This window comes from Carassius auratus, chromosome 16, assembly GCF_003368295.1.
Source record: "Carassius auratus strain Wakin chromosome 16, ASM336829v1, whole genome shotgun sequence".
Lineage (NCBI taxonomy): Eukaryota > Metazoa > Chordata > Actinopteri > Cypriniformes > Cyprinidae > Carassius > Carassius auratus.
In genome coordinates, this window is record NC_039258.1 from 24346914 (window position 1) to 24370559 (window position 23646).

At 40.0% G+C, this 23646-nt stretch overlaps 1 protein-coding gene and 1 long non-coding RNA gene across 2 annotated transcripts in view; both read right to left on the reverse strand.

The window, feature by feature from the left end:
• The window catches only part of LOC113116590 (uncharacterized), a 75796-nt gene extending 60406 nt beyond the window's left edge, over positions 1-15390 (reverse strand). The window contains exons 1-2 of the long non-coding RNA XR_003294044.1: positions 15227-15390; positions 13546-13701 (exon numbers count right to left, since the gene is read on the reverse strand). This is a non-coding gene — a long non-coding RNA (uncharacterized LOC113116590). The remainder of the gene's footprint in view (positions 1-13545; positions 13702-15226) is intronic.
• A 3566-nt stretch (positions 15391-18956) lies between these two features.
• Positions 18957-22702, reverse strand: LOC113116591 (transcription factor SOX-4-like). The gene has a single exon (XM_026284831.1). The coding sequence runs from the start codon at positions 21802-21804 to the stop codon at positions 20674-20676; it is 1131 nt and encodes a 376-aa protein (XP_026140616.1). The 5' UTR covers positions 21805-22702; the 3' UTR covers positions 18957-20673.
• Positions 22703-23646: the final 944 nt, after the last annotated feature.

The following is a 23646-nucleotide window of genomic DNA, read 5'->3' on the forward strand; positions in this document are numbered from 1 at the left end:
GACCTTTTCATCAGATCATTATTAATACATGCAGGGCATTAGGAAAGGTTAATTAGTGAGAGGAAGGTCATTCTCTCCGAAAGCAAACAAGGGCCACAGAGCCTCGTAAGTGCAGACTCTGCTGTGTGTGGAAACACAGGTGTAAACGGTGAAGATGTGCTCATATCACACCAGACGGAAGAAACACTTTCGTATTCATTCACAAAACTCAGCCATAACACTTATTCTGTCTGTGTGCTTTTGACAATCACTCACATAAATCAATGAAAAACTGTTCCAAAATAGGAGAACTTCATAATTTTCAGATTTTGAAGGGCTCATTATCTATGGAAATTACCCAAAACTGTTGAAGGAATTCAAAAAGCAATAATTCTGTCATCTTTTATAGCTGCTAATATGTTTCAAAAAGCCATCACTGGGCATGTGGCATTGAAATGCTCTGGTCAATATATAATGGTATTCTCAATGTTACCCAGAAAACAGGATACAGGTTTAACTCATTCAAAATGTCACCGGGCCCACTCATCATTTTAATCATACACTAGATTTAAATATATTGCATATAACTGATCTTACTGATATAGATATCGTACCTCATAGTGATGATGTTACTGACCATTTCCTTGTATCGTGCATGCTGCGTATAACTGATATTAACTATATGTCTCAGCGTTACCGTCTGGGCAGAACTATTGTTCCAGCCACCAAAGAAAGATTCACAAATAATCTGCCTGATAAAAATACACATGAATTAGACGAAATTACTGACAACATGGGCACTATTTTCTCTAATACATTAGAAGCTGTTGCCCCCATCGAATTAAAAAAGTTTAGAGAAAAACGTACTGTGCCATGGTATAACAGAAATACTCACTCTCTCAAGAAAGAAACTCCTAGTGTTGAACGCAAATGGAGAAAAACTAACTTAGAAGTTTTTAGAATTGCATGGAAAAACAGTATGTCCAGCTATAGACAGGCTCTAAAAACTGCTAGGACAGAGCATATTCACAAACTCATTGAAAATAATCAAAACAATCCAAGGTTTTTATTTAGCACAGTGGCTAAGTTAACAAATTACCAGATGCCACCTGATTCAAATATTCCACCAACGTTAAATAGTAATGACTTTATGAATTTCTTCACTGATAAAATAGATAACATTACAAATACAATAGCGAATGTAGATTTTACAACATCTAACACTTCAGTTTCATCCATCGCACCCAAAGATAAACTGCAGTGCTTTACAACCATAGGACAGGAAGAGCTAAATAAACTTAGCACTGTATCTAAACCAACAACATGTTTATTAGATCCTGTACCCACTAAATTACTCAAAGAGCTGTTACCTGTAGCCGAAGAACCGCTTCTCAATATCATAAACTCGTCGTTAACTTTAGGACACGTCCCAAAACCATTCAAGCTGGCGGTTATCAAGCCTCTTATTAAGAAACCAAAACTAGATCCTAGTGAACTGGCAAATTATAGGCCTATTTCAAATCTTCCATTTATGTCTAAAATTTTAGAGAAAGTTGTGTCTGCTCAATTGAGCTCCTTCCTGCATAAAAATGATCTGTATGAAGAATTTCAGTCAGGTTTTAGGCCCCACCATAGCACAGAAACTGCACTTGTTAAAATTACAAATGACCTGCTCCTTGCGTCAGATCAAGGCTGCATCTCATTTCTAGTCTTACTTGATCTTAGTGCTGCGTTCGACACCATAATAATAATTTTCTCCAATTAAATTCGGATAAGACGGAGATATTAATTATTGGACCAAAAAACACTACACAGAATCTTGTAGATTACAATCTGCAACTAGACGGATGTACTGTTACTTCCTCTACAGTCAGAAATCTGGGTGTTATATTAGACAGCAATTTGTCTTTTGAAAATCATATTTCCAATGTTACAAAAACTGCATTCTTCCATCTTAGAAACATTGCCAAGCTACGAAACATGTTATCTGTTTCTGATGCAGAAAAGCTAGTTCATGCATTCATGACCTCTAGACTGGACTATTGTAATGCACTTCTAGGTGGTTGTCCTGCTTCGTCAATAAACAAGCTACAGGTCGTCCAAAATGCAGCAGCTAGAGTCCTTACCAGGTCAAGAAAATATGATCATATTACCCCAATTTTACAGTCCCTGCACTGGCTACCTATTAAGTCCCGTATCAGTTACAAATTATCATTACTTACCTATAAGGCCCTAAATGGTTTAGCTCCTGCGTACCTAACTAGTCTTCTACCACGCTACAATCTGGATCCAGAACACCTGAGAAGAGATGATGCTGACCCCTCATAGGACCTCAGATGATGCTAACCCTGAAACAACACACAGAACTACCAAATTTTGCTAAAAGTTTGATTGCATCATATAATCATTGCTGTTAATAGTCTTCATCATCTGGTTGACTACGTCTTGTATAAATTTTTCCGAAAATTTCTACCATATGTACAAACTGACTGTCACCACTGATGAACTACTACTAAATATCGTAGAAACTTAATTTTCTGTAAAGTTGCTTTGCAATGATTTGTATCGTAAAAAATAAATAAATAAAAGTGTTTGGTTTGTCTGATATGGAGCAATTCTTCTCTCACCCCATGTGCTTAACACATACACACCTGCCTTGAGACAACAGCTGAGCAGAGATCAACTATAACCTCTGCACCGCTTTCAGCTCTTTTCTCATGCTTTATACTCATGACTGTACACCATGTCATGATACTAATATCATTATCAAATTCGCTAATGATGTGACTGTGGTGGGGTTGATCACCAGAAGCAATGAGTATGCCTACAGAGAGGAGGTACAGAAGTTAATGGTGTGGTTAACATAGAATAATCTGTCTCTAACCATCAAGAAAACAAAATAACTCATTATTGACTTCAGAAAGAAACAGGGTGTTCATAAACCAATTGTAGATTAATGGAGAAAATGTGGAGAGAGTGTCTAGATCTCTGAGGTACGGAGCCCCACACATGACATGCAGTGCGCACGATTTAGCATATCGAGGGAACACAATAGTAATCGTGTGCAGTATTAGTTTATTGGGGGAACAAATTAATAAATCATGCACACAATTTATTTATTTTTTCTTGCATGTCATGTACTGAGGCTTCGTACTGAGGACCTCTCATGTACAATACACATGCCGCTAGTAAAGAAGGCACAAAAGCAACTGTACTTTTTAAGAATGCTCTGGAAGATTAACCTGTCACAGCAGCTTCTTGTGTCATTCTATTGATGTTCTGTTGAGAGTGTACTCACACATGGCATGCTGGTGTGGTATGGAAGCAGCTCTGCAGCTGACAAAAAGGCTCTGCAGAGAGTCACAAAGACTGCAGAGAACATCACAAACCAACAGTTACCTGCCCTGGAACACATATCGTCCCCTTGGAATAATAAGGTTCTATCTGCGTTCTGAGTAGTTTTGAGATATTGAGCTTTAAAGTTTTTGGGTTCCATAGACTTCTGTAGATAGAACCTTTTTGTTTTTTCAATAAAAAATCCCATAATGTAAATAAATTGTCACAGAATTAGAATATGTGAATAACTCAATTTTGACAAAAATGTCAGATAGAACCTTATACTTCCAAGGGGACAATATTCATTACACGTAGCCTGAAGAAAACACACAACTAAAGGATTCACATCATCCCGCCATCATCTGTTTGAACTGCTACCCTCTGGACAGCGCTATAGGTCCATTAAAACATACACCACAAGATTCCTGAACAGTTTTTATCCAAAAGCTGTTACCTTACTGAACTCTGAGATGAAAAAACACACTACAACACATTCTTGATATTCAAGAGCATGCATTAATGACAATAACATCTGTGCACTTTACTTTATATTTATCACTTATTTATATTTTTCTTTGCTGTATACATTGGAAAGTCTATAATTTTGTTGTATGTCTTTCTACAATGACAATAAAAGATGAATTGAATTGAATATATCCCAGGTCAGCAAGAGTCTCGGTTGATGAGCCACAGAGGTCCACAGAGCTATCCGGGGATTGAGAAGGTTCTGCTGCCATTTCTCTGGAGCAGATTGATGGGTTATTTCAGGCCGAAACTCGAGAGCATTTACCTGTCTGTGCCCCCCATCCTCTACAGATTAAGATGGAAGGCATGCAAATGTGCCCACTTTTAACACACATGTCTGCGCAGGCCAAGAAAGAGCACATTTGGCAAGCGTTTGCAGAAGCAGAATCTCTCATTTGCATGCAAGGCACGGTGCAAAGTGCATCAGCGTTCCTGAAGCCGAGACAAATGTTCAGCAAGGGTGAGATGGACATATGTGCATGTGTGAGAGAAGCGTGAGCTCATGCCTCTATCCAGAAGCAGCCAGACGTGCCGTGACACAATGGGACGTCCTAACACCGCCAGCTGACGTGTTGCGCATGTTTGTGAAGCACGAGAGATTTAGGTGTGAAACAGATGTCAAAGTTGCTGAAATACAAAAAGCGTTAACCTGTGACTGCTGACAGGCCTGCCTCGCTGATTTTATCAATGATGTGTTTGTGTTGCACAACTGGGAGAAAAACCACATGCTGCCCACTCATTCCCACTTAAATGATTGCTTGACCTCAACCAGCCTTAAGTCCTATCGGGGAGGGACTAGTTTTAGAGCCTAATCACCTGACATCTGCAATTTTCCAATTCGGACGGGTCTAACATGTATGTTTTATTACAGAGGAGGGAGGATCTGCAGAGAACACACATCACACTTGGGTAAAACTATTGTTAACTTGTGTTTACTTTAGTTTAACCCTTTATTTATTTATTTGTAGATAAAACCCTGTTTAATTTTTGTAAAGGTACATATCTTATTAAAACATTATGCAACTGAGTGCAGGTAATCTACCCTGACGCTGATAATACAGTAGTCAGTATTAACAGTTTATGTGATCTGGCTCTTGATTTTATTAGGGGTTCAAGCATGAGGTAAAAATGTTTCATTATTAAGATTTTAATTATTATTATAATTTTTCTGCTGTAAAACTGATTGTGGAGACCAAACTGTAAGATCGTAGAGCTCAATTTGGGGAGAGCTTGACAAAGTCTCGTCCCAGTTGGCCAAAGGGGGCACTAAAACACACATGCAAAAACTAAATGCACACATTTTTGGCCTTAGCTTTTACACCGTTTGTCACAGGCTTAAAAACTTTACGTTGTTTCAATCTTTGAGTTGAGTCAAACAAAAATGGAGAAGTGGAGCAACTTGCGGTTTTACCAAAAAATTTTGTTATGTCCAAAACCTACTTTTGTGAACTAGTCCAAGGTTTTAAACTCAAAAAAAAAAAAAAAAACACCTTTGCATTTGGACAGCTATTAAAAGGGCCATTTAATAAAATAGCCTTGATGTGGTGTACCCCAAACTCTATAATTCCTAAAATAAAGCTCAAGACATCATTAATGGTGAGCACACGAATCATATGATTGTAGAGAAGTATGCAAAATACTAAATTTATGGGGCTCAGCTATTAGTTAGCTCTGTAATGGTTAAAAAAGTTGAAAAACAGCATATTTTAAAGGCCAAATCCCTGGAATTGCTATTTTAGCCACTACATTGCAGTAGAAGGCCATTAATTGGCTCATTCTGCTCACTAATATACCTCTATTTACAGGTCTGCCATTTATATCCATGTCTATAGAATTATAAAGTCAGTATGATAGCATTTAAACTTTACCACTTTTACTGAAGGAAACACATTTTGCAATTATGCCTCATTAATATTACAGTGAGACCTAAAAATTACATTATAAAGTGAAGATTTGCAGTAAGCATTTTGTTACCTATCATTTACTTTAAATCTCTATATCTTCAGCAAAATGTGTTTGTATGTGTAAGTATGTTTACTTTGTATTAAGTATTATACTGAAGCCCTTTCATTTCAGGTTGAGTATGTGTGTGTTGCATGACTTCATCATGGATGTGTTGTATTATCAGTCCAAAATTTCAAGCTGGCCTAGGCCATAACAGCTTAGATTCAAAAATGGCCTTAAACTACTTGAAACCCTGTAATCGCTGCTTGCAGCTATTTTTATTATTATTATTATTACAATTTAATTCTTTCTTGCACATGGTTTTATTTAATGCACATGGTAAGAGCGTCTATGGTAGTTCCTGTTGGCCAAAACACACACAAGGAAACGCTGCAATCACAGACATGAGATTAGATTTCTCAGAGGATCACAATCTCTTAAAATGTTCATTACATTCATTCCTGTCCTATGTGTATCTTCTTTTAGAGACATATCATTTTAGAGACATATCCTTTAAAATATTCTGGTTGCCTTCATTTATCTAAAAACCATTAGTGTATCCACTATTAATGATCAATAGATTTTCTTTGTGCATTCAAAGAAAAGACCAAACCATTATAAAACATCTGAACATGTCAAATAGTTTTTTTAAATTGGATTGCAGCTCTCACAGTAAATGTCTCTTTTTTTCACAGATTCATATGTCTATTGCAGGAAAAGAACGTTGCTCTCTTGCTGTTCTTCAGTGACCTTTTAGTGAATGAGGTAACCATGTAGGGATTTGTGCAAGACTGCTCGTGCATGACCGCTGCCGGCCACCGGGGGCAGAGTCGCCTGCTTATTCACCCGCTCAGCCGAGTCAGTACCGTGAAACCCTGAGGAGGGCCAGCGGGTGCCATCTTCCCTGTGTGGAGCGGAGCCTAACGAGCCGCCTGTCTCGCCAGGGCTGTAAAACATCAGGAGGCAATTGCTGCCTCACAAAGAGCTTCGAGGACCCTTCTTTAACCTAATGCGCAGCATCCAGCCTCCCTTGTCCACAGGCTCACCTGAAATTATAAAAAAATGGCGTGAGCTCGTGGTGCTTCTCGTCTCTCCACACAATGGCTCTCTTGCACCTGTCACTCAGTGCCACTCCTTCGCCATGTATAATTTATCGCATTTAATTATTGCACCACTGCTGACAGACAGTGCTAGAGAGCAGCTCATTGGATGTGTTGGTCTGTTGCATCATTGACTGTTTTTACAGAGAGACAGACAAGACGAGGATTAGCCCTCCGGGCATGGTGCACACAGATTAGTCTCTCCCCGTTCTGGGGGAAACAGGGATTCGGGAGCGACAGGGGGCTCAGATTATTCTAGAAAGTAATGGGATCCTGTCTTACAGGCTGAGATCTATAACACTTTGCAGCTTTTGGAGGGACATATGAGAGTGAGATTCAAATTCTGATGCTTTCGCTTTGGTTTATTTTCACTTAAATTTAATCTCTCAAATGATTTCAAAAGAATGTTTTATCTGGTAGTAGATAATAACAAAAAAAAAAACACACACACACACACACAGTATCATTTTAACCTCACTGAACAGGTTTTTCACCTGATAGAGAGTCTGAGACTGAGAGTGTGTTCAACACTCACAGGAGCTGCATATGAGTAAATAATTACGGTTTAAAGCTCTACCCAGACCTGGCATTAAAAGATGATGTTTAAACACATGTCATTTTTAAAGTGATGACACAATAGGCCAAGCTGAAATACTGCATTGTATTTATGGTACTGTAGAAATCCTAACTGATGTTTTAAAAGCCTTTTAATGATGACAGAACAACCTCTCACATCAACCAGACTGTTTAGATCAGTTTACATTTACATTCATGCATAACACTTCAACTTTAAGTGACTTATAAATGCAATTCATCAAAAAGCCAACAATATTCGTAATATACAATGCCACATTTATCCAACCAGCCTCAAGGCCCTGTGTCCACCAAAGCACTTTTCCTTGAGGCCGACAGTGTTCTTCCCCTGCTTTCAATAAGAGCGTCACTTATTAAATATAGCAGCAGCGTGATTGGTGTCTATTTAATGCTGAGCACCTGCCCATCATTTGAAACTTTTGGTCCAATGCAGTGCTCATCCCTGCCACTTTTCAACCAAACAACCAATCACAGTGGAGGAGGAGCAGGACAAACTTTGCCAACGGTCTTTTTGAACAATGACTGAACAACCCTGGAGAAGAAGTCTATTTTGCAACAATACAACAATATTAATATGAAAATACATGCTTGGAGCAACATTTTGCAGGAGCAACTGGCTAGCCACTAACACTAACAGCAGTGTTTGTCACACGGTAAGCATTGGTGAGCATGTTCAAGCCTTCAGAGACTGCAGACGTCCTGAGCACAGTCTACCCACATCTGCAAATCTCTGCAATCAGGGGATGATCCTCAAAGCAGGGCATTCATTCATTCTCCAAATAAATAAATAAATATAATATTTTATTTTGCATTCAGCAAGAATTTAAAGATTTCATGCTTTGGTTTAAAGCACCTCATTCAGTCGGTACTCGGCAGATTGTCTGTGACGCTGCATGGAGTGTGTTAACACACTGATTTGGCGTGGTTTGGGCTGTGAAGTCCATGTGCAGCTCAAGCCCCAGCAGGAGGTCTAGATTTAATGTGTCAAGCATGCTTCCAAAAGCCCAATTCCACTGGCAGCTTTCGCTTTTACAATAAACACTTGCTAACTTATATAGCTGAGCTCTTGAATCACTAACAGTCCTCAATTACATATGGGATCAGGGCTCATAATATAAGCAGATCGAGGAATGTTCCTATAGCGTGTCTCTGTTCTCAGCCAAAGCTTTTAATACTAGATGAGGTTCCTTCAAGGTGAACCAGATCTGGGCTAAAAGTGATGATGTGTTGGTTAAAGTGACCAGCAAAACCAAAATGAAATCTACGTCAGGTTCAACCTGTTTAGTAGACTCAAATAACAAAAGGCCAAAAGCTGAAATCAGCCTTATAATTGAAAGTCTTGTGTTCTGGACACAGCTGAGTGGACTAACATCATTACTATCACACTGTTCGAAGGTGGGCGCCAGAGAAATGACCTTCGTTTGTCGTGAGAATGGATAGACAGACTGGAAAAGAGCAACATGTGTCACTGCTCTGGCAGGACAGACTGTCCGGTGACCTCTGACCTCGTGACGAGCAGGTCATGTGATGTGATGAGAGCATTTGGACTTCAGCCCATGCATGAGGAATTGAGTTTTACTGCACTGAGCTCAAACACACACACACACACACGTTTGTTTTTGTGTAAAGTGTGTTCATCTCATAGGTGTAATGGTTTTTATTCTGTAGAAACTGTATATTCTATGGCCCTTCACCAACCCTACACCTAACCCTAACCCTCACAGGAAACTTTGTGCATTTTTACTTTCTCAAAAAAACTCATTCTGTATGATTTATAAGTGTTTTGAAAAATGGGGACATGGGTTATGTCCTCATAAGTCACCCTCTCCTTGTAATACCTGTGTCATACCCATGTCATTATACAGAGTTGTGTCCTGATATGATACAAAAACAAGAGCACACACACATACACACACACACACACTCACAAGCTTTTCATCAAAAGGCTTCTGCTTAAATGTTTGAACATCAGCTTAGTTTACCAGGATCACCTGGTGAAGTGGGTTAATGAATGTGCAAAGTGAATCTACACTAAGAAGAATCTCAAATATAAAAGAATGAAGCTGTGTATGTGTGTATTTATTCATTTTGGTCAAGTATCTACTATAAAAATGCTACTGTAAAAATCTGTTAACTGGTTACCAGTTGGATTCTGTATGGTGGAAAACTGTAATACATCTAACCTTACATTTGATGTGATTGTAAAGAAGATTACTGTTATATTTACAGCTAATGTTCAGTTGCTTTGCCAATCTGATATGTTTAAAGTGCTATATGTGACTTGACTTGACTAGTGAGAATAAAAACAAGAAAAAGTCACCTTTTATTTTACAGTGAAAACATGTTTTTGGTGCTTTTCAGTGTATTATAATGCTACAAAACAGATATTAATACTTCAGTAGGTTTGAATATTAACATTGTATCAGATCATAAAATATGGGTTTTTACTGTAAAATTAAATTAAATCTGATTACAATATTGTTTTACAGTAAAGTTCTGTTTTTTACTGTTTTATTTTTTTATATTGTCTGATTATATAGAATAACCAGACTGCATTTCTATTTCCTTGCTGTAACTATCACTAAATGAGTTCTGATGCAGTAGCGATGGATCTCCTGGACTTGATAAACACACGCTGATACTCAGGAAATTCCCACGTTTGTGTGTGTTTGTGTTACAAAGTGTGTGTTTCAATAGAGTAATGGTTACATTTAGGACTTATATACACAAACAAATGCCTTACATCACGATAAACACTCATTTTTGTAGTTCATTAGACTCCAGCTTTTATGTATTCATATATTCATGTTAAAAATGCTTGTACACTATAATAACTCATTACACGCCAGTCCTCACTTAGCAACTATTGCAATTCATAATTTCTGAGAGAAGTTTTTACTCTTTTCTGACGCAAGTCTGTGTTTGGTCTCTTGACACTGCTGTCAAATGAGGCTTTTCTCTTTTCAGTGACCGAGAACTGATTCTCCATTCTGATTCACACTCTGACGTGTTTTACTGTAGTTTTCCAATGCCTTTTTTCTTTCAAAACTTTACACACAAATCAAAGAATTGCACACAAAAAATGCAAAATGCCACACATCTCTTGCAAAATGAAGCAGTGCATTCAACAACACAAGCACACCATCACAAACATTTGCAAACACCTTTGCCATAATATATACTCCTGCTAGATGTGTGTGTTGTGTGCTTTATAAAACTGAAAACTGAGTCAAAGTCTGAGAATGAGTGTATGTTTTAGATCTGGTGTGTGCTTCTGCTGTTTGACTGACAGCTTTCAGAAACTGTGTGACAAGGAAAGATGTTGTGTGTAAGCCGCTGAAAAAACTGTAATCAGTAAACAGTAGATATAAATGCTTCACGATGTCACAGTTCACTTCAGTCCAGGAATAACATCTCATCCATCTTTATCACTTCATCAGCACATTTTACTGAGCAATACACTTCTGTGAACGTTCTGCAAAGTTAGCGACTGTAAGCTTAGTGAAAGGTCTCTTAAAGGGACAGGTCATCTTCTGCAGAACAAAAAGAAGAAGATATTTTGCAGAATGATGGTCAACAGATTTGGTCACCATTTGGGTACACTTGACTTTCATTGTATGGACAATAAAACAGAAGTTTCTCAAATGATCGTATTTCATGCTCCACAGAAGAGAGAAACTGGAAAGGTTTGGGGGAGTAAACAATGGTTTGTTGTACTTCCCCTTTAAGATGATCTGCTTTATTCCCATGCATGATGTCATTTACTGGCTGGTCACTTTAAGGTCAGGAGGAGTTTTATTCTGATAAAAGTGAGTAATCTGTAGACTGCTGATTCCCCGTGCATTACACATGTGTAGTTCCTTCATCACCACAGCGGTGCGGTTTAACCATTTGGGCTCATTTGCAATGGAAACAGAAGCAATGCAGATTTTCACAACACTTTGAACTGAAACAGAGAAAGAGTGTTCAAGCCTGATCCAAACACACCTGATGCAGTGTGTGTGAGATGAAGGAGCAGTTCATCACGAACACACACAGCACTCACTGTCTTCATACACATTTCAGCAAGAGTATCACACACAAAGCCTTTTAGCTCTAAACCCTAAATCTGTGAAACATTAGGAGCAGCGAAGAGTTTAAACCACAAACTCTCCTAAAATAGCTGGTAAAGCAATCTGCCTCAGAACAGAAACATTTTAGAAACATTTGATGATAATGAGCTGTTAAACAGGTATCACCTTTGGTTTTGGAGGTTATCCCAACTCCAAATGTTCCTGTGATTATATTCTTGTTTTCATTCACCAGCTGAGAAGAAGTAACAGCTGTTCTCGAGTCCAGTTTGCTTCTCTTTTACGTCTACATGTCTATCAGATATGATTATTCCCCTCTGTTAATTAAAAAACTGTTTATATGCATATCTGCTAACTGTTTACAAGAAGCACACATTAAACTGACATTTAACTGAACATACACTTGTTTAATTAGTCACACTTAGCCTGCAATTTAAAATCTTTATTTGATTGTGGCAACATAATATTGCACTCTACAATATTTCCTTAAATAAATCTGACATAGACTATCAGCCAATCACTGTGTGTAGTTAATAAGTTCGTTTTTATATATTTATGGTAGGAAATGTATAAAATATCTTCATGGAACATGATCATTACTTAATATTCTTATGATTTTCGGTATTAAAGAAAAATTTATCATTTTGACCAAATGCAAGTGTTCATTTTTATTCATTTATTTTCTATTTATTTTATTTATTTATTTTTTGGGTGGCTGTTGCACATATTCGTCCATCAGTCAGAGAAGAAGATTTGCCATTTGTGTGTTTTTTAATAAAGATCCAGCAAATGATGATGTTTGACAGCAGACTGCAGCTTCAGATGAATCACATCAGAAACAGACGGATCAGGAGAAATCTGACTGGGTCAATTTGAGTCTTTTCATGTAAACCTGCCACTGAATCATTTACTGATTTGTTTTGTTTTATTTTTAACTTTCATAATAAAAATGCAATAATGGCCAAAAGCAAAGCCACAATCAGACATGAGCATTTGGGCGTTGTGATCAGGAGGGTAGTGTTGGGACAGATGCACTGGAGCTGTGAGAGCCGAGGTGCACTGTCAGCTCAGCTTCACATTCATACGCAGAAGAGACTGAACTGAGAACTGAGCTTTCTACAGCTGCACACTGACATCAGACTCCTCTCAATAATGCGGATGAAAGGAACAGGTTAGAGAACAGAAGAACAGAGTGAGATCTCCTCTAAACGCTTGTGTTAAGTGTTCAGTGTGAATGAAACTCTGAGCACTTGATTCCAGTGTCCTCTCAGTCTCCTCTTCCTCCCAGCAGGTGAACCTGTCCTCTCATCCTCTGAGACTGCAGCACACACCAGACCTCGGTGTACTTCTGGCTGCTTTTCTCTGCATTACTTCATTTCCAACATGGACAGCGCGTGCGGTGGGCGGGGCCGCCTGGCGTGCCATTGGCTCGTACGATTCCCGCTCGCGTTTGATTGGCTGCTAATGACATCATAGCAGAGAGACGCCGTGCGCTGGATGCTTGGCTGCTTCCGACGCAGTCTGAGCTCACTCGATCCTGGACTCTGGTGAAGAGTTAGAGGAAGATGAAGGGGTGACTCATCCCACACTTTCATCTGATAAAGAAGAGGGCTGCAGTGCGGCTCTGAGTGTTTCCCGCGGAAACTGTGCGCTGTCCAGCTCCACACTTGCTGAAGAAACACACACACACACACACACAGCTCTCAGAGACAGTCTGAGGCTTTCAATCACTCCTGACTGACAGGTGCAGCACTTGAATGACGTCATCGCGAAGCCCAGCGCAATTGCGTCGAGAAGAGTTGCATCGATCCATTAGAGTAACACGCTATTATGACTTTACCATGCATTAGTTCATAATGAAGTGCTCGGTTCTGTACGTTCAAACACACATTTTAAAATATGTAGCTCTCTATTTTAATTTTTGGAGACGTTATGAATTCTACACATTTTTAAATTACAATAGCTTACCGAATGCGTTTTAAATGTAGGGCACTTACCTTATGTTTGTCCATGGTGTCTAATGCTACGATGAAAGTAATTCTCATTGTGAATATCCAATAATCCAGAAGGAAAGTAAAAATATTCCACAGCGAAAAATAATCATTAATGAAATCCTTCAGAGGGCGTCTGCTGAAAGTCCCGTGCATGCTGGCCTACAACACAAAACATGCGGTTTTAATAATAATAATAATAATAATAATAATAATAATAATAATAATAATAATAAATGCATACACACACACACACAAACACACACATTTTATTTTAAATTTGAATTAAATTGTTTAATCCCAAAATCATGTCAACTCGATGTATTGTGTCTCAGATGGCAAGTGGGCCTGCCCTGCCTATATATATAAAAAACTATTAAAAAGCGTTTAATAAACATGTCTCACAGTCTCCACATCTTGGCAAGCAGGGAAGGCCCACTGCTCATCTGAGACACAATACATCGAGCTGACAATTATTTTGGGATTAAGCAATTTAATTACAATTTTAAATAACATTTATGTTTGTATTTGTTGTACATTTTTAATGATTCAGCTGTGCACATCTATCGACTGCATTGGGGTTGTAGAAGCGAAAGCTAGAGAGAGGAAACAACACATTTGTTTGAAAGATGTGACACTTGTTAAGAAGTGACCTAAGCTCGGGTCTCCAGATGACCTGTGCTGATGTCCGTGTCAAGAACAAACTTATTCCAGGAGAACTGAAATAAAGTCAAGCGAGCACTTCAGAAATACTAACATGAGCTGTGCTGCGTTTTCTGTAAAAGTCTAATTTATTCTCACCTATTCTGGCGTGAAAGTTGTGTTAAAATGTGTATTTCAACAGGGAGTGATGGACTTCTTACTTCATTTGGTAAATTATTGATTTTAATCGTTTTTACTTTTCTTTTTTTTTTTCTGTAGCAAACTTTTTAAAAACTCAACACCATTCAGTTCAATGTGATGTATTTGAGAACTAGCTGAGATGGTTCTTCGTGTTCTGTGCTCGGTGTCTGAGGAACAAAGAGCCTCGTCGTGTCTCTCGAAGTTCTGGAACAAAGAATGCTCCTGAACCTGTTGCTCTTTCACACAATCTCAACAGTATGCGTCCATCACGCGCACTAATCACCGCACACGGCACCAAGCATCGCATTTAATAGAGAACGATTTAATTACGACATTAAAAGCACAAGTGTGCTGAATTAATCAGTATGTAGCTTATTCGTGCTCAGATCACTGGAGATATCAGCCTCGCGATTAACTACTGCATCATCCGGGAGATTAAACAGATCAATGCCTGGAGCTTCTCCTGAAACAAACTCGGCTTTCGTTAAATATTAAATGAGAAATACTTTTGAATGCGTAGTTTTCGATCAACTTTTGACAGCTTTGTCTTCCTGCGTCATCCTTAGTCCCACATGAGCCAAAAGTGTCAAATAACTCTCAAGCTCTTGTTTCTCCGAAATACATCCTCTCGTTTTTCTGCCATCCACTCTTTCTTCATATTTCATCTTCATCAATAGTTTGAGCATCTGGAGTCGCGCGCTGAACAAAGGAGCGCTCCTCCGGCTTTGTGCTCAACTTTGCGAGCTGACGCACAACTCCTGGACAACTTTCCCAGACAGAACTCACAGACGAAACAGATTTGGGCGCGAAACAAGCTTAACCTGAGCGCGTGCCGCTAACTCACCTGGGCGCCTCGCGAGGTGCTGGCGTGGAGTCGCGCGCACGGGAAAACTTTTCCCTGCATGTTTGGGTTGTGTTGATGGGTCCCTTTGTCTACACGTGTGAAGGAAGGGGCTCTTGGCCGCGCCTTGTTCATTTCAGTTCGAGTCCCGCCCTCTCCGTACAACTAAATAACAACAAAGAGAGCAACTTACTGGAGGAGGCTACTCGCGCGTGCACGAGAAATCGGTAAATCGGGATCGGTTTGCTCTCCACGGTACAAACACCGCGAGGGAGTGTTTGATTCTTTACATCTCAGTCGTGTTCTCCAAGAGTTTGTGCCATTGGAGGTTTCTCTGGGAACAAGGATGTGTCTGCTTTTGTGTTATTTTACCCCAAAATTAAACTGAATGGATTATAAACCATTGTATTGGTTGGTAATTTTATGAAGAAAAAGAAAGAAAGAAAGGGGGGGGGGTTCTTTTACTAAATATATAGGCCATAGGATAAGTTAAATGAAGTTAATGTTCTCTTAATCCTGAGTCCCAGTCATTTCAATGTCAAGAGTGTCCTGATATACCTGAATTCTGACAGCTTACATTTAAATGCGACGATGCACATTAATGCAATTACATTTATTTAACTACATTTAATATATAATGTCACTGTTTGAGTGTCCTGATAGATGTTAGGAAAATATGGTAATTTTAAACTCAGTTCATTCAAATGTAGTCTTATGTATTATCAAATAATTATCAAATAAAGCTCCAGTGATAAGATCACAAATAATGTACTGAATCATTAATGCAAAGAAACCCCCCAAATATAGTTAGTTGTGCATGTGATAATCAGAGCTGGGTTTATCTGGATTACATAAGCAGTTTCCAAAAAATTGAGTAAACATAAAATATTTGATATTTTTTGGTTTGGTTTGATTCTCATTTTTAAATTATTTGTTTTCATTTTACATTTTTATGATTTAGCTAATTGCTAGCTTTTCATTAAGCTCTGTATGAACCCTTCATGAAGCCCAGTTTGGGAAACACTGAGGTAACATTATGTTTAATGCACTTCATGTTCTCAGTTACGATCCCGAATGGAATATATTTTCTTACTCTTTGCATTTTATATCAGTATGATACAAGATTATCCTACTCAATCAATGTGATAAACTGGTTAGGTCAACAGTGATAAAAAAGTACCCCATTATATTTCTGAGCAAAGTCTGATTAAATACAACAGAATAATGTTATTACGACACAGAGAAGAGTTTTTAGTATTTAATTCACATGTGGTTTACATGAAAATACAGAGAGTTTGACACTGAGAAACTAGTAAACTTAACTCATGAGGTGTATTTAATGATAATATAGGAAAAAATTATAAATGACAGCTATTGAGTTCATTAAGCAAAGTATGAAGTGTAAAACCCTCTGCTTAACATCAGTAGTTCACTCGGCTCTGGTGTGTGGTTTGTTTGGCTTCAGATGAAGATATCTGAAGTATCTCTTGTTTATGAATGCAGCAAATTTCCTCAAGCACTTCCAGTAATGAGGACTGTTTTCTTTTCTCCCAAAACTGACAAGTCATTCTAAAAAATAAATATCTACCATCGTTTAGTTGCAACTGCACTCATTTTACTCAAATTAGCATTTTCATTACACACCACACACCTACAGTAAATATTAGACACATTATCTCTTGCAATGACAATAACGTCAAATTAATAGTTAGTACATTGACAGCAAAATGCATTTCTAGGAAACACTGATTCAATTTCATGCTTACAATGCTGACAAATTGACCATTGATAATATATAATTCTCAGTCACTGAGTGATAACTACAATATTTGAAACTCAAAGATAACTGTGACTAAGGCATGTTTATGTTTATGACAAAAGAGAAAATGTACTGGATAACTCCCTTTGAACAATAAAACATCAACACATCTTTATGTTTTATTCCACCAAAATAGCAATACAAATGTTTATCATCATTGTTATTTAAAAATTAGTTATAATAATGAGGTTTTGTGACTGATCACAGGTAAAACACCATGTAAAACATGTTTAACACACGTATGTTTTTGCACTCTTTAACATGATATTTGTATGTAGTTTACTAAAGCACAGCGTTACACACATTGATTTCTCAGAGTATATGTAGGACACACACTGTGCCAGAAACACATGTGAACACCGGTTCAGACTGTGCTCCCGTCTTCAGTCCTGTTCACCAGCTCGTCGTCCCCTTAATAGGTTGTATTTGACCTCAAGTGTTCTAGTTAGTGTGAGATCAGCACAGAGCCAGCATCATCACACCATACCTCAGCAACAAACTCAAATCAACTTCCTCAGCCCTCATTTCATACACAGTTATGCTCCGTATTAGTAGAGTCTCTTTTATATTAAAACACATTAGTGTCAGAGTCCTGTGTTTTACTGAGAGCAGTTTTAGATCAGGATGCTTTTAGATTTTATTATCATTTCTATTATTATTACATGAAGGCCATTTGAAATATTACAATAAGCTAATTCTGTACCAAACTGTATATTTAAAAAAAAATCATACTGACAATTGAACACACAGAATTAATCTTGTTCAATTTAAATATACATTCAATAAAATTTAATGGTTCAGTATAATAGTAGGATTAGTCATAGTCACTTATTTCATAGGCCAATTGTTGACAATAATTAAAAATTCATAATTATATGATTAATGATCACTTATGATGTCTGATCTCATGTACACAAAGCATTAATAACTATATTCAGTAATACAGAACAACAGCAGATCAGTAAACTGAAGCAGATGTATTCTCACTGTGCAGCAGTGCTTTCATTCATATTTTAGGGATAATATTTGGCTACACATCATGAAAAATACTGTGAGACAGGCTCTGCTGTGATTGTGTAAGGCAGTGAAAATGGAGAAACCTGTGCTTGTCTACTTGTACTCTCTAGCGGCTTCTTATGAAGGATAAACATTTTTTTGTTGTTGTTGTTGTTGGAGGAAACGGTGATATAATGTGCTGCCTACAAGACAATGACTGCACCCACGCGAAACTGCACCGAGGATACTTCCGATGTGATATCTGAGCTGTCTTTCTTTGACTGCAGTCCTCAGACACAGGCAGGTCTGACACCCCTCCCTCTGGAGACCCCCACACCACCCGAGACAGAAGACTCTACAGAATATTCTACTGGGGGTGCAACAGCAGCAAAGCTTCTTTTGAGTGCGTGCACCTCCAGTGCCACACGGGTTGTTTATATGCATTCTTAAATATATTCACTTATATTGCTCTGTGCGTGTCAGTGCAGGAGAGATATCATGCATGCAGTCGTTCGCAGCCCATCCCCCTGTCTGAGAGCCCAGACTGTCTGGAGAAGGGGAAGGGGAAGGGGAGGAGAGTCTGCCACAGCCAGTCACTGAGTGCATCAAGCCACATGGATCACCTTTCAGTGCATTCATAATCAGGGAGCACGCGAACTCCAGTGACCTGGCACGCGCACATTAAATGACTGTCACCATGAGGCGTATTGTATGTTGACCCCAGACACTTATAAACGTGCTCAGATAGAAAGGCCATTTACAGTAAGCAACGCGCAGCTGCTGTTATGTGAGCGTTAAAATCGTTGAGGCAGGTAATGTGTGCTTTGCAAGTCCAAACAGACAAGACCGACGGTTCAACTGGAGCACAGGGACACGCCCACTTATGCAAATAAGAACAAAAGTGAGTCAACGGCAGTGTTTAGGGTTCAGTTCCAGCTGAGTTTATTTCCTTTATGAAAAAGTTCTGTACAGGAGCATATAACAATCTGACAGGCAGGGACTTGACACGATAAGCTGGCATGTGTTGGCATGATTAGACAAAACAAGATTTCTACACAGCATATTGCACAGAATGGAAGAAATAAAAAGTTAATATATTTCAACTGTATATAAAAATCCTTAACAAGCACCTTGAAATTAAGAAAAGGCTAAGCAAGGATGTATAAAGATAGTGCCTGTCGAGATAAAGCGCAATAACATACAAAAACACACAATCTTTTCAGCCTATGATACAGCTGTACAGAGGGTTTTTTCCTTTTTTTTTTTTTTTTACACAACATCTATAAACCTGAATCAGAAATACAAATCTATTCACCATGCCTTAAGATACTAAAACAATTAGCTATACTTATCCGACAAGTAGAAAAGATTAAATATTCAAATACAATGAGGAACACAGTTCATAATCGTCGCGAAACTCAAATGAACCATTTGAATATGTGTAACGATCAGATATTAGATATAAAACCTCAAGAAAATCGCTCGTTTTAAAGCTACAATCGGTTTAATTCGGCACGATCAGGGAAATGTAAAAACGAAGCACATGTTGGCTTGAACTGTGTTTTTGGAGTGTGTGTGTGTGTGTGTCTTTAAGACGCCTGCAGATTGAGACTGTAAACATGAAACAGGAGGTCGATTCAGACCCAACTGGCTCTTCAAATTAGAAAATCCCCCCCTTTATATATATTTGTACAAAAATACACTGAGAAAATAATCAAACGTTTCCTCTCTGTAAGTGTCAAAAGTCTACATTTAAATATAAAAACAAAGGTGAAACTCTAGCCCTTCTTCGGAGAAGGAGACAGACAGACAGATGCAAAAATAAGACGAACTGTTTCATTATAAATACATCCATATAAACATGGCATCTGAAGAACAGAAAAGAACAGCCATGACTAAATTAACAGTTTGGTCCTGAATTGTAGAGAGTAGTATATAAAGTTCAGCACAGATTTGAGTTTGTGTTAGAATCCTGAAGGTAATAAATGAAAACAGCTGGTGATTTTTCTTTTCCTTTTTCTTTCTTTTTTTTTTACTGCGAGTAGAAATCAAACATAGCGCCATCTATCCATTTAAATCATCCTAACTCTAGTTGAACTGTTCGACAGTCTTACAGAGATCTCGATACAAGAGACGACAGATAACATGCCCCCCCCCCCAACCCCCCATGTAAAAAACGGCTTGTCTTTTGTCAACCCACCTTCTTAATAAATCCACCGCGCTGAAACTCAGCCTAAATATCAGTACCTCTTTAAACAATCAAGTCCACAAGGCGAATGTTCATAAGAAGTTCGAGTTCATGAACGTCTCTTCCGAAGTAAAAACGATTAAACAGGCGACCAAAGGCCGCCTTCATGTACGTGCAAATCAATCACAGTTTTCCAGTTCAGAACGTGTTTTCTCAAGCACTTCTGGTGGATTTCTTCCTCTCGCTCCGAGCGAGGGGAAATGACTCCGGCCGTGCCGCGACAAAGCGTCTGACGCGCGGCTTCGCTTCTCCATCCTGTCCGCGTTTCACCAAAGCACCGCAGCATCTGTTCAGCTTCTGGAGCCGTCACACTGTGGCTTATTTTACAAACAAACACACTTGTCTGTTATCCCTTGTGTTCGGTGTTCTTCCTCAGACGCATTTCCCCTAGTTCAGCACGTGAGCCGTGAACACCAAGTTAGAAATGGTGGACTCCAGCCAGTCCCCAGAAATCATCTCGCTCACCTCCGGCGTGCAGTAGTCGGGGAACTCGAAATGAGAAGCCCCGGACTCGAAGTGCATGTCGAAGTCTCTGTCCAGCACCGACGAGCCGATGCTTCCCATGGACATGCTGTCAAAGCCCGGGCTCGGGTTAACGTCCAGCATGTCGTCGTCGAGCTCCTCGTCGGAGGAAGAGGAAAACTGCGATGAAGAGGAGGAGGAGGAGGAGTGCGAGGCGGACGGAGCGGGCGAGGACGCCCGGATGCCGGTGTACCGGTGGCGGTCCGAGGACGCGCTGCTGGGGGAATCTGCCCCCTCCTTGCCGCTGCTCGCGCCGTCCTCGTACAGACTCAGCGGGTCGCTGGACTCGACGGAGCTGCTCAGGGTCGGGCTGCCGGGCACGGCTGCTGAAGACGGGCTTATGCCGCTGCCGCCCCCGAAAACGTACACCCGCTTCGCCTTCTTGTCGGGAATCTGCTTGGAAGCCGACGCGGACTTGGATTTGTAGAGAGAGTGGTGATCTGCGGGGAACGCTGCCTTGGCGCCGGTCAGGACTAGTTTGTGCGGCTTGCTCGTGGACCTGGAGCTCCCGCTCTTCTTGGTCGCTCTGGAGCCGGCGCTGGCGGAGCTGCTCCCGCTGAGCTTCTCTCCCTTCTCGCTCGGTTTGGAGCCGCTCGACTTCACCTTTTTTCTCGGCCGGTACTTGTAGTCGGGGTAGTCTGCCATGTGCTTGAGCCGCAGGCGCTCCGCCTCTCGGATGAACGGGATCTTGTCGCTGTCTTTGAGGAGCTTCCAGCGCTTGCCGAGTCTCTTGGAGATCTCCGCGTTGTGCATGTCCGGTGACTGCTCCATGATCTTGCGCCTCTCGATTTGTGACCACACCATGAACGCGTTCATCGGTCTCTTGATGTGACCGCTGGGGGTTTTGCACCAGCCGGGGTCAAGCTTGTCACCCCCGGATGCCGTGGAGCCGGGGGTCGGGGAAGAAGCCATGTCCAGATCCAGCGCGCCGGAATCGGACGAGTCCCCAGCAAACAGCGCATCGGGGTTTTCCGTGCTGCTGGTTTTCTGGACCATCGCTACAGCGGTCTGAGAGCGAGAGAGCGTGCACTCTCAACTCCAACGTGTCGCCAGAGAAAACTCAGTCTGATAGTAGTCCTGAGGAGAGCTGGTGCACCACACACGCGCTTTCAGTCGTGCTCAGTGCCGTGGCTTGGCGTGTCTGAAGTTCATAGAGTTCACGGAGCTGAAAACATGTCCGATTTCCACAGTGTCCGTGCATCCAGTAATAATGCTGTAACAGTCGAAGAGCAGTTGAAAGTTTGTATATGAGCGCAGTGGTGCGAGGGCTCAGTGTTAGTGTGTATTCTGTTCGAGTTTCTGAAGATATCTGAATCCTTCTGCATAGCCTTCCCCGCTCAAACCATGCGGGAAAACCGGGATGTGATGCTAGCACAAGAGTTCGTCTCTTAAAGCAGTCTGTAAGTTTCAACAGACTGTATTCTGCTTCATGCAGCTTTATCCGTTTCCAATGGTATAATAGCGACGGCGGCCGGCCAATGAGCTGCTGTCTCTACCCTTCCCCGAGCCAAAAACACGCCCACTCTCTTTTCATTGGCGCAAAAAAAGAGGAATCTAATAATAATCAACGCGTGCAATGAGGAGCTTTGGGTCTGACCTCATTCCAGTGTACACGACAAACTTGGTTTTAAAGGTAAACGCTGATGTGTATTTTTCATTTTTGCATATCGACAAGGGAGGCGTGATCTTTTAATCCTTAGAAGAAAATAGTAGAGTAAGAAAATAAATCTGGAGATTTCTATGTCAGACTGCATTCACACTCACATATAAAGAAACAAAACGAGATTAAATTGCCAATACGTCGATGTGAATGAAAGTATTCTCTCTATGAGTGATCGATGGTCTTTCAGTGTACTGGCCAGTATCTGCTGTGCTGGGTTCAGCTCATGCAGAGTGAGAGAGTTCAGTCTGTGCGCGATAATGTTGTGGCGGAGTCTGAAGAGGGCGGTCCTTAAAACAGAAGACACGCCCCTCACCCTGAACACAGCAGCAGCGCGTGCATCATCAGAGTCAAGGCTATGAAACGCTCTAGATATGAGCTCACTGAATGCACCAGAACAAGTTTGCATCGTACATCTGCTCCTCCTCCTGCCCGTGATGTTTCACAGACACTGCTGCATGTTCTGACCAGGACTGTCTGGAGGTCTACGGCCATAAACGGGTTAAAACACTCATCGAGCAAACGCTGGAGCGCAGTGACCGACACCAGGTGGCGCAGTGGAGCCAAGGGACGCAGTTCGTTTGCTGTTAATGCAACAGAATGTATATTTGTCTGAGAATTACATAACGAGCACCCAAGAGATATTTCACAATGGTTTGCTTCACATCCTTGTTATGGTTTACCATCAGCTCAGGCCTGAGGGCTTCAGAGGAACCTCAGGCATCTGTTTGTGTCCATGGGTCATGAGAGGAATATTCATTGTTCAAAGAAGAATAGCACTTAATAACAGTTACTCTCAGACATGGCATAATTACATCATGCTTATTGTATCTTTATAGAACCTCTAATTAAAAACTTAACAAATACAATGAAAACGTTATATGTCTTTTATTGCGTTTTATTATTTTCTCTTTGTTTAGAATATTTTTAGATTCTTTGCATCTTTTCAAAACATTATATTTGATTAAATATGATAAAGCACACCTAAATGCACGATGGACGTGAGTAAATAATGATAATAAAACACGTTATCTTTATTCACGAGGGGTGTATAACTTTATGGCTAAACAGATCACGACTGTAAACATGCAAATGGCAAAGCAGCAGGTGCAGGGCGTCTATAACACACAAGCCAACGTTATAACCACAACCTACTATCAGATTTAATGGCAGTAGGC

Excerpts from the sequence above, each read along its gene's own strand:
- LOC113116591 (XM_026284831.1), bottom strand. The coding sequence starts at position 21,804 with ATGGTCCAGAAAACCAGCAGCACGGAAAACCCCGATGCGCTGTTTGCT.